Source organism: Phoenix dactylifera, chromosome 12, assembly GCF_009389715.1.
Source record: "Phoenix dactylifera cultivar Barhee BC4 chromosome 12, palm_55x_up_171113_PBpolish2nd_filt_p, whole genome shotgun sequence".
Classification (NCBI taxonomy): Eukaryota; Viridiplantae; Streptophyta; class Magnoliopsida; order Arecales; family Arecaceae; genus Phoenix; species Phoenix dactylifera.
The window spans coordinates 1651726-1663073 of NC_052403.1; the positions used below are offsets into that span (position 1 = coordinate 1651726).

Genomic DNA, 11348 nt, shown 5'->3' on the forward strand with positions numbered 1-11348 from the left:
CTAAGATCTTAAATATTGTAAAATAGGGAGAAGAATCAGATTGGGATTCTTACAGATGTTTTCACAATTGTCAGCAAATAAAGTTCTATGATTCTGCTGGAAAATTAGAGGAAATTGAGGACCAGTGATTAAAAAAAAAAACATTCCGTTGGCTATCGTTATCATGAATCATGCCCTGAAAGCATCAATATTGAGTTTGCAAATGCTACAATAAAATTGTAATATTTTATGATTTTTTTCTGCGAAATTTTTAATATAGGAAAATAGAACTTGTTGCTTCGGATGGATCTTTTAAATTTATTATTGTTGCCTCTTTATTTTCTTGCAGACTTTTCATTTTTTTTTCAATACTGCTAGCAGTCAATGCTTACTAAAAAGATTAACTTTTAAAATCTAATAAAAGTTTGGATTACATAAGGTGATGATTTTGAGATTTGAATAGTGCAAACATAGACCTAATAATTGTTGGAAAATGTTTTTTTAGGGCACTTATTAATGCACACAAAAGTTCCTTCAACCTACCTAATGCTGGCTCGGCAACTCTACTGCATTCAATCACCCTCCATGAACAATAACAAACACTTTCCAACACTAGTTATAATTAGATATAATTATATTATTCTAAACATCATACGTTGAATGTATGCACCTCATTTATTAATATACTGAATTTGACATGGATCCAGTTCAATAAAGGAATGGACCTATACAACCCAAGTAGAACAAATGAAAAGTTGAAAACTGAACCTGCCTAATGAAATTTGGTGATTAGAAATACCAATTAGGTAAACCATCTCAAAAAATTCAAGTCAAGGTAATTGAAGATTTTTTATTACATCATCCATGAGAACAAATTTAGTGAATATTTGAAACACATGAATCAAGCGTCTGCTAGTGCTCAAAATTAAAATATTGAGGACAATATGCAAAAAAAAACTGAGTCTTGTGCCCCCCAAAACAATCTGTCAAGATAATGGCTTACACCTGATGAGAAAAACTACTACAAGCACCCTCAATCATTACAAAGCCTCCAACACAGATATTCCTATCACCGAAACCAAGTTGAACAATGAACATAATATCAAATTTACATCTTAAATAACGAAAAGAGAAAGGGTGCACGGTTCTGTTCCTTCCACAGGAGTAAAAGCCTATGATCTACAAATAGGACATAAGCCTAAGCACAACAAATCTAAAATGTTCATGACATTTAAGCCTGTTATTGTCACCAATTGAACCTCTAAACTGTCACCCAGACAAGCCTGAAAATGAAGGGATGAAGGATGACGATCGATTCTTCTTCCACAGTGCACGACTATATCATTTGATTCAAGCAGAACAAAGGATTACAAAGTTGCACTTTACACTGAATCAACCCCCTGAACCTGCTGCCGAGCGAGGTACTTTTCCCTTCGTTCTTTCTGAGAAAGAGAACAAAAAGAGACGAGCAAAAAATTAGCAGCAAGGCTCAGATCAGAAAAAAAGGATAACTCATGAATGAATGTGGAAGATTAATTTACCCATTCATCTATGACAAGCCCTTCACCGATAATCTTAGGACCTGCATCTTCTGGGGGTTTCTTGAGAGCCTCAAGTGCTGCCTCAGCCTCAGCAAGCTGACGCTTCAGTTTTTCGATTTGCTTCAGCAACAATCACAATGTACATCATTGCTTGATACGTTAAATAATAAACAGTAATTTACTATCTTTGGCATGAAAATAGTGGGAAAAACGATATTTGGCAGGCTGGCTTACAGGGCTGGGGCGTTCTGCATCCAAGAATACAACCTGAAGAATTTGCTCCACTGCAACCTCATCTTTCTGTTCGTCAAACTGTTGCAGACATCCAAAAATTGTTACGCTTACTTTCAATGGGTGTTGATGCAAAAAAACTCCACTGACAATATTTAAATAATGCTGCTTTTTAATAATATATTGCAGTCCCAGTTATAAGATGATTTCAATGCAAGTGCAGGGTTGTTATTGCAGTTCATTATTTCTATTACCAACCAGGTCTATTTTGTGATGACTTGTTAGCTAAGCAAATGGAAACGGTCACCCCCTAACACCATCCATTGGATTAAAAAACAAGATCCATATGCCATTAAGTATAATAGAATATTCGAAAGTAGTTGAAGAAAAATAACAATAGCTTCAGCCAATCACATTCAGAATTGTTTTTACAGCTCAAACATATTCAAATCTTCATAAAGTTTAGCAGCCATTTTTTCTAGTCATCCTCAATATTATGAGACTTTATGAAGCTAAATTATCTTCTAACATGATTCTTCTGCCCATCAGAAGAAGATACTTACAGGTTCCAGGCTAGGTTATCTTATAAATCCAAAACTTTAAAAATTTGATAAAACAAACTGAATGGCAAAGCTAAAGTAGGTTATATCAAACTTTATTCCGATATGTCTTGTTCCAAGAGGAATAGTTAAAGTTCATCTGAAGGAGTTGGTTCTCCAAAAGAAAAAAAAGGAATTTCAGCCAATACATGAAAAAAGTTGAAATGGAAGTGACATGGTCGATCCATATTTGGCTGAAACCAGTCAAATTGACCAACCGATCAGCGGGCTGGTCTTGGTCAACATGTTTGTATTTTGCCAGACATGTTCGAAGTAGAGCTGAAAGAAAGCTCTGGAAACAAATCTTAGACCTTGCCAAATTGGAATTAATTAAAAGAAACAGACTCACCAGTTCTGGCACATATTCCATAGGTCCTTTCACCTTCAAACTCACAATCTTAAACTTAACCTTGCTCTTTTGATCCATTGGCTTTTCATTGTTTTCTGGATGCTCCACAAACTTGAAAACTGGCATTTAATATGGAGATAAAATAAAAACACTATTACAGGAATTTTATAATAATCAAATTCCTATTTTCTTTTTTTCCTACAAGAAAAAAAATCAACAAAAGCAAATATATAAACAAGGTTACCAGTTGCTATGATACTCTCCCCAGGAGAAAGTATACCACCAGGAGGACGCATGAAACAGCTCTTTGGTGCAGTTGTTTGAAACTAACCATTCCATTGGTCAAGATTTGGCCAACAAAAATATATAATGAGAAAAATATCAAAACCAAAGTACCAATCAACAGAAATAGTAGCTAGTGGCTATGAAAAATGAAAGATTCAAAATGCGGATAAAGAATTTCCAACTTAGAACAAATCGTTACCAAAGATATGCATTGATCATGCTCAATGCTGTCAACTATTATTCATGAGACTTATAAAGTCTATGAAAGTTCAAATACTTACAGCATTCCATACACACCTTAAATGCTACATGAGATTTGCTGGTATTCTTTATCCTGACTGCACTTCTAGCCTGTTTACCCGGTTCATCTTCAATGACGAATTATTTAAAGGAAAGTTAATACAAAGAATAATAGAATAACTTCGAAGCGTTAATGCTGAAACCCACCAGCCAAGAAATTAAAACATGCAAACAAAAAGCTCAAAACCAAGCATAAAGCACAGTTAAGCTCAAGATATTATTAATTTTGGTAATTAAACTGGGAATATCAGTGGAAAATGAACTCATTCTTCTGCATCGATTCAAACACATAAAACAAAACATGACATTCATGGGGTACTCCACAGAAGGAAAGGCCCTGATCGCTAATGTATGGTAATTAGTAATGCAATTGCAAGAGTAAATAATTACAGTCCAAATCTTCCACTGGATAATGAATCAACCAAACTCAGAATCATTTGATTCAGTTCTCACGAAATAATTTCTGACACAGAAAATAAACATCATGAGTAAAATCACTATAAATCATAAAATATTAAAAATTTCAAAAAAAAAAAACCCACCAAAGGAGAAAATTAAGGTTTCTTCATGAAATCAGCATAAAGTATTGAAACAGTAATGTGTATTTCTTTGTTCCTTCTTTAATCGATTGTAGAATTCAGACAATTATAAGAAACATCAAGAGGAGGCTAAGCCAAATCAATTCTCAATTGTGGAAGCCAGCTATTAGAGACAATTCCAGTTTTGTAGACTCCAAAGAAAAGAAACATGCCTCTCCGATCAAAAATTTGACATTTGCAGAGATGTCAGAAAGCAAAAGAAAAGACTATGCTTCAGCTATATGAAAAGTTTAGCTCTGGAGATCAATGTAAAGCACAACTAGCATTATTATGATGATGATCATGAACAGGCATTTGGACTTCTACAGAAGCCTTGAAGACAAAGGTTGCATAAGGAAGGCAGGATAATGCCCATCTGTATTTTTTAATGCTATTCTAATTTTTGATGATTTAGGTAGATAATAATGGAATATTGGTCAGCTATTTAGGGTCTACTTTCTGAATATGTTGTGGGGTCTCTACTTGTGCGCTGGGTCATGAAGTTGTTTAAATAAGGATCTTTTAATGAAGAGAGATATCTTTCGAAGGAGCTTATCTACCCTTCCACCCTCAGAGTCTCACTGATCAATTTTCTCCTCTTTCCTCTAGATGTTCCATATCTTAAATTAAGATATTACAAAGTTGCATGAGCAACAGATTAAAATGAAATTAATAAATCAAACTAATTCCAATCCCCGCATGTCAGTACTAGAGTTATTACGATGCCAATCAGAAGAGAATTAGCTTCATAAACCAAAATGTTCAGGGTTGGAAATGCTAAAGCCATTAAGGCATCCAAACATCTAATATCCCTACAGGAAAGGGATTGATCTCGCAAGCATAGAACAAGAGAAATTCATAATTAAAAAAGATAAAAACATTGAAAACCTGTCCACCAAATAATCGGCAAACCTCCTAAAACATATCTACTCTCCATTTAATTAAGATAATGACTGAAACCCACTCATTGCGGATTTTGAAGAATCTAATTCCACAAGTTCTTAATTAAGTATAAAATCAACTTTCAAAGCTCACATAAATAATTTCGAGGGAAGTAAACAAAGAAACTTGCAGTTGTGAGTTTTAACTGGAAATTCTAAGAAATTTCAACTAAACACGTTTTGACTACCCAACATCAATTCCTTGTCAAGAAAAGAAGCCCATTAAACAAAAAGAAGGACCTGAATCGAAAATCCTAAAGCAAAACAGAGTAAAGCAAGAGATCCTGCTACCAGGTAGCTTGAAAAGACCGAATTGCTCATCATCTAGTGAAAAAGATTCCAACTTTCCATTAGGAAAAACAAGAGAAAGAAAAATCTAACAAAGAAACAATTCAAAAAAGAAAATTAAGATGGAAACCAAAATACTCACATGGGAAGTAGAGCTTGGTGGGCGGATCGAGCCGGAGGCGGCGCCGTAGGGGCAGCAGCGACCGCGCCATCAACTTCACCGTGCTCCCGCCGGAGTGGCGGCGGCCGGTGTCCGTTCCCACCGCCTCGGCCTGCCCCACCTGGCTCCGGCTCGAGCTCCGGTGGCTGTGCTGCGTCAGCGACGCCGACGAGTTCGTCGACGACGACCCCCCTCCGCCGCCTCCGCCGCCGCCGCCCCAGAAGGGAAGCCGGCATAGACCCCACCCCTTCCCCTCCGCCGTTCCCCCCGCCTTCCCGTTAGCTACTGCCATCTCGTCGCCCCCCTCCCAAAGCGGTGACCCGACTACTCCCTCTCAGTCCATAGAGCAGCGGCTCCCTCTCCGGCGGAGTACCAGACCACGGCTTGCGTCGCGCCACCTATGGTTTTGTTAAAGAATTGATCCTCCGCCGTTAACGCCGATCTCTCGCGGTGGCGACTTTTAGAGAAGGGGATGGGGGGACCGGCGGTGAGTGGCTAACCGCTCGGACTTTATAAGAAGAATTTAACTACATTTAAGAAACGGGTTCATGTCCGTGGCCTTTTTGGATCTTTCCGCATCCTTTTCCGTGTTCTCCAGCTCTCCCCGACTTCACTCCTACGGATCCCGTCACCGCAGAGTAAGACTACCCCTACCTCCTTTATGGCTTTCATTTGCATGGATAAGTTTGCCAAGGTCCATCCTCCCAAATCCCCAAAAGAATACCCCTCCGGAGAGCCAAAGGCCCAAAAGTCACTTTGTATGCTAATATTTTAAATATTTATATTATAAACATTCTTATTTTACTAAAAATTATAATACTCTCGAATAAGTGAAAATTTATCCATCGACTAAATCTTATCTAACTCCAAATTAGTTAAAGTTTATCTCAACCGGGTACAATGAGCCAAGTTAAAATTAGACAGCTAATCCAAGCTTATTTCAAGTAACCTTAAAATAAAAATATATTAATAATTTATATACATCACATATTATTTTAATTATTAAATTATCTTATTTTACTGAATATATATGTTGACATAATCTATATAAAATAAATTATATTTCAAGTATAGGATTTAAATATAATTAAAATAATAAATTTGCTAGAGTATTAGACATTTTTAATTTAAAAATAAATAAGATTAGCTAATTTTAGCTTAGCTTAGTTACAAAATACACCCAGCACTTGGGTATATGATCATGGCCGTGCTATTTTGACCTACGGTAACGGGAACTCGCCTTTGTTGTGGCGCTTTTAATGGTGGTTATTTTGGGGACGGTTGACTTACAAACTCAGGCGAGTGCGTTTACACGGGAGGGTGGACACGGATAAGACCCAGCGTGTTGGTATGAAAAGTTCAGTAGAAACCTGGTGCTTATTAATTTAACCACTACCCTTTTGAGTTGGTTTGGAGGTGGCATCACAATTAATTACAATTTATAGCTTAGCCATGAAGAGATTATTGATTGGACCAAGTCCACACCCATCCAACCAAACCAACACATATAAAAATAATTTAAAAAAAATAAAAATAATATATACATATTTGTGTATATTGGTTCGCAGTTCGACTGATCCATCCATGCTTGACTTGGAGTGCATCGTCCACTCGAGCAAATGATGTATGTTGATGCCTGATAACAAAAGAACAAGGTTTAGTATGTTAGCTAGCTTATTAACCGGAGTTAATTATAAAAGATAGTAAAAAAGGCTTTTTTATGATCATTAAATCATTTGACTACAATAAAATTTATTAAAATTTTTAAATCTAGGCATTTAGATAGATATATAGGCTCACAGGTATATAAGTACCATAAGAATCCTTAGCCTATTAAATATGGGATTATTATTCTTCAACACTCTCTCTTACATAAAAAGTCTGAGGAATGATACGTAGATCAGTAAGTAGATGCGTGGAGATTTCCACAGGCAAGACGGTGGGATCTGATATCATGTTAAGATCCTATCTAAAAATTTGGATATTTAGATGAATAGGCCCAAAAATATATAAGCATCATAAGAGTCGTTAACCTATTCAATATGAAACTATTATTTCTCAATATAATTATGGCTACTGGGATTCAATGGATGAGCCTAAGAGTATATAAGCACCATAAAAATCTTAACCTGTTCGATATAAGACTTTTATTCTTCAACAAGTTTTATTAAAGAAATGAATTTTAACTACCAAGGAAAAGAGATGATATATTAGAAGTCAAGGTCAATGGTTCACTTTAGCCGAGTTTAACGATTGGCCTAAATAATAAGCATTTGATGCATTTGGAAATTATAGCGTGACATATAAATAACACACTAAAACTTAGCACCCAATAATCAACAATAATGTTCACATAGTTGAAGGTATGTCCTCTAAGTTACGCAAAAAAAAAAACCAAAGGAGGAGGTTGGCAAGACCCACAATGTGCCAATCTTTCAATTAAAAAAATTGTAACGAGATTCCACATGCTTTCCTTGATATCTTTTTCCTTCGATATAATATAATATATCTATTATCTATATCTAAAAAAATCATATACTTACATATAAATAATTTGTGATATCCCACTACAATGAGCCATTATGTGTGACCATCATGAACAACAATAGTAGTCGAAATGTTGAACAAAAAGCTGGTTTTCTATATTTAATGCTTGGTTATAGTTTCAAGCTGACTTTTGGTGGGGGAAAAAAATGAATACAACAAAGTTATGTTTCTGAATATATTCTGGATAATTTCTATATATATTTGGTATGGCCACTCATTTGATCTCCAACCAAATCATGGGATTTATGAAGAAGTTGACAAATAATACCATCTACAAACCAAGGAAATTTGCTCCTGGAAAGACCTGAACAAACTAGACATGTACTTGAGTTCCCAGGCTAACCTTCTTCAACGAGTGTTATGCTCTTATGTATCTTTTTAAGTTAAAATAAATAACCTTATAAAAAAAGCGAGATTAGATCAATGAGGGAATGCTTCCATGATGACTGCAAATCACCTTAGTACCTGCAATTTTTCAATTTCTACCTTACTATGGGATATTCATTACAAAGCAATAATATTAGCAAGACAAAAAAAAAAAAAAAAAAATGTTCTAAATAAAGATTACATGATGCTTCATGGTAATGGAATGATTAAAAGGACTCATCTCTGCTCAAAGTTAAAGTTTACATGTAGCAAGAACATTAGAGCTGACTGTGAGAATCTCGCAAATTTTTGTCCAGCTTTTAAATCACTAGAAATTTATCGATTTCAATAATTTTTTAGAAAAACTGTGATCAACCACTACCTGAAAGTATGAATATAGGACTTAGGATATTAATGATTTACTAAAGCAAAGTCCAATTTATTTTTCTGAAAAAAAGGTGTATTTTATTGAGAATAAAATGATATAGCTATTTATAATAAAAGATTGCTGAGATTGATTTGAATAGGCTTTTACAGGAATTTCTCGAAGACGATAATCACATATTTTTCTGATCAAAGACTGATATCCACATATAAAACCTCCCCATGCCATCACTAACATCATGCTTGGTTAAGAAGGTCCCATATATTAGTTCATGTAGGAGGGATCATTCATTGAGAGGCACCACCTAAGAATTTTGCCACATCAATGTCAATGACTTCTCATTATCTGGTCTAAATTAAAGATAGTTAGGGGGATAAGAATGCTAAAATAAATAAAGAAATAGATAAATCAGTCCTAAAGTACTTTTCATGGACCATGAGGACAGATTGGCCGGTTTGGATTGATTGCAACTGCGTATTGTGGAGACAAATTAGCCTTCAATAATGACTTGGGTAAAGATATGCTTTAATTGCATTACAAATCAACCAGATAAGCTGCGACTGCTGCCTTCCCTTTGCCTCTCACAGGAGATGAAAAACTAAGAGTGGTACTTAATCTAATCAAAAATTGGTATCATAGAGTGTGCCACTTAATGAATCAAAATGATTGGTGCAAGACATCTGAGTGGCTTTGAGTGATTTCTCTGAGTTATTGTCGCATTGCTCAAATCTAATGAAGTAGCTTTCTGATTGATTTAATGAAGATATGAAATCTTATTAGAGCTCTGAGTTTGTCTGCTTGAGAATCACAAGAGAGCCTACCTGTTTCCAAACAGCAGGACTTTTGTGATATTAGATTCTAAAGAAAAAGGCAGCTTCGAAAATGTGATCCAGCTACTTATGTCAACTTTATCAAAACAGTATGTGATAGCGAGGGCCTAGAGCCAGCCACAAGTCCTTACTAACTTTAACAGCACATGTCCAACCATTGCATTTATTTCCCTCAAGAGAACTACCTACCTCACTCTGTCTTGAACCACCTCAGCAAATTCCTTGATCACCAAATGGCTCAGTTTTAGAGACTCTTAATGATCCACTCAATAGATTTCAGATGGAGATCTTTGGAAATTTGTGCTAGTAAGAAGTGTTAGGCAAGGAATGTTTCCTCATCCTTTAAGAAGGAATGCACAATCTGATCATAAGAATTGATCATTTACAAATGACAACCCTGAGATGAGCCTCCATCAAAGGAAAAACAAGAGCACACTTAGAAGCAGTTGCAGGGAGAGCAGGGCCCATGTAGTTTTGCAGCATCTATTGTCTTTGATATGCCTGGGTCCCTCCAGAAGTGATGCCAGCTGAATTGCATGGTGTCCATGGCAAGTTCTTGAGTGGTGGGTGGTGGAGAAGGCCTTGATTTGCAACCTTGTGGGTGACAAGAATATCACAATATCATGGCATAAAGGTTGACACTTCAACGTTGCAAATAGCAGAGCTTTTATATATACATTATGCCAATGATGTGAATAAAATAAAGGAAGGAGAAGAGGCCAACAGGGGTGAACATATTGATAATTTAGCCCATACTGAAAGATGATAAAGATAGCACTGCTCCATTGTTGTCTAGTCCGGTTAGGATATCTGGCTTCCACCCAGAAATCCTGGCAATGGAAATTGTTTTAGCTTATCATCCTTATTATTAAGAATAGTCTGGGTAGTTACATCAGGTCTTGAAGAATAATGTTTTCGCCCTGATCCAGTGTAGCTTTTACATAGTTTTCACCTTCTTTTGTCAGTGATGAGCTGGTTGGGCTCTCACCAAACTTCAATAAAGTATAAATACTTAATTAGCAGAAGTCATGAGGTTCAATATGCATGCTAACAGGACTTGTTTAAGCTGGCTGGCACCAATTTGTTTAGCACTTGTGCTGGGAAGAGGTTCGGCATTCGATTTCAGAAATTGGCATTCACACCATATCTCTTAAGCAAGATATTTTCAGAAATTGGCATTCACACCACATCTCTTAAGCAAGATATATCAAGCAGAAGAGTTAGCTTTTCTGTATCAAGAATAAGGAATATAGTTGGTAATCTATTTGGAATTAGATCGAAAGTGCATTTTTACTTCGATTATCTCAAGTTATGGTCTGCCAACCAGACTTATCTCAGCCTGTTGGCACCTCACTCCACAGCAGAGATGTGTCGAGTTTGATTCAGGACAGCAGCACACCCTTCGTTATTTTTCAGAAAAAAAAAAAAGATTGTATCAGTCTATGAAATAATGGTTAGTTTTTGATATGTATGTATCTAACATATACTGTCAGTCCAACTTAGTCAAAAAAGGGATACTTCAGGTAAAGAAGCATCTCCCTCAAGGTACCATTTGTTATTTATCTAGGTTAGAGAAGTCTCAGAGTCTTTCCAAAAGAAAGACTATTGTTTTCTTGCGAGTTCGACTAAGGATGTTGGCCTTCATCACACATGACTCAACCTAGTGTGACTATCGGCATTGTTATATATATATATATAATTCGCATTTGATAATCTCTTCTTTCATATAAAAAGTTGTGGTCTCATGCTATATTACCTAAACACAGTCTAGAAGGTTTATGACTTTGCAGTTTGAGAAACTACTAGTTGCAGTGTTCATGTATATGAGTAATTCTTTTTTATAAGAAAACGTTCCTTAAAAACTATATTACAAACAAAAGTCAAAGTTCAAATGAGGAGAATAATCCAGATTACTATTCTATTTTATTGAACTACAATGTATTATAATTGGAACGCAAACGACTCAGCC

At 35.8% G+C, this 11348-nt stretch overlaps 1 protein-coding gene across 1 annotated transcript; it reads right to left on the reverse strand.

Moving 5' to 3' along the window:
- Positions 1 to 926: 926 nt before the first annotated feature.
- Positions 927 to 5793, reverse strand: LOC103709882 (vesicle-associated protein 4-2-like). Its single transcript, XM_008795406.4, has 7 exons — positions 5234 to 5793; positions 3282 to 3352; positions 2944 to 3025; positions 2700 to 2818; positions 1755 to 1832; positions 1521 to 1640; positions 927 to 1421 (listed from the first exon to the last, which is right to left on the reverse strand). The coding sequence occupies exons 1-7, from the start codon at positions 5541 to 5543 to the stop codon at positions 1362 to 1364; spliced, it is 840 nt and encodes a 279-aa protein (XP_008793628.1). The 5' UTR covers positions 5544 to 5793; the 3' UTR covers positions 927 to 1361.
- Positions 5794 to 11348: the final 5555 nt, after the last annotated feature.

Bases quoted from the DNA above. Each gene is read 5' to 3' on its own strand.
- LOC103709882 (XM_008795406.4), bottom strand. From the start codon at position 5,543: ATGGCAGTAGCTAACGGGAAGGCGGGGGGAACGGCGGAGGGGAAGGGG. The intron at 2,819-2,943 runs GTAACCTTGTTT...ATTAAATGCCAG, and splicing joins GGAGAGTATCATAGCAACTG to TTTTCAAGTTTGTGGAGCAT. The intron at 1,833-2,699 runs GTGAGTCTGTTT...TGTCTGCAACAG, and splicing joins TGGAATATGTGCCAGAACTG to TTTGACGAACAGAAAGATGA.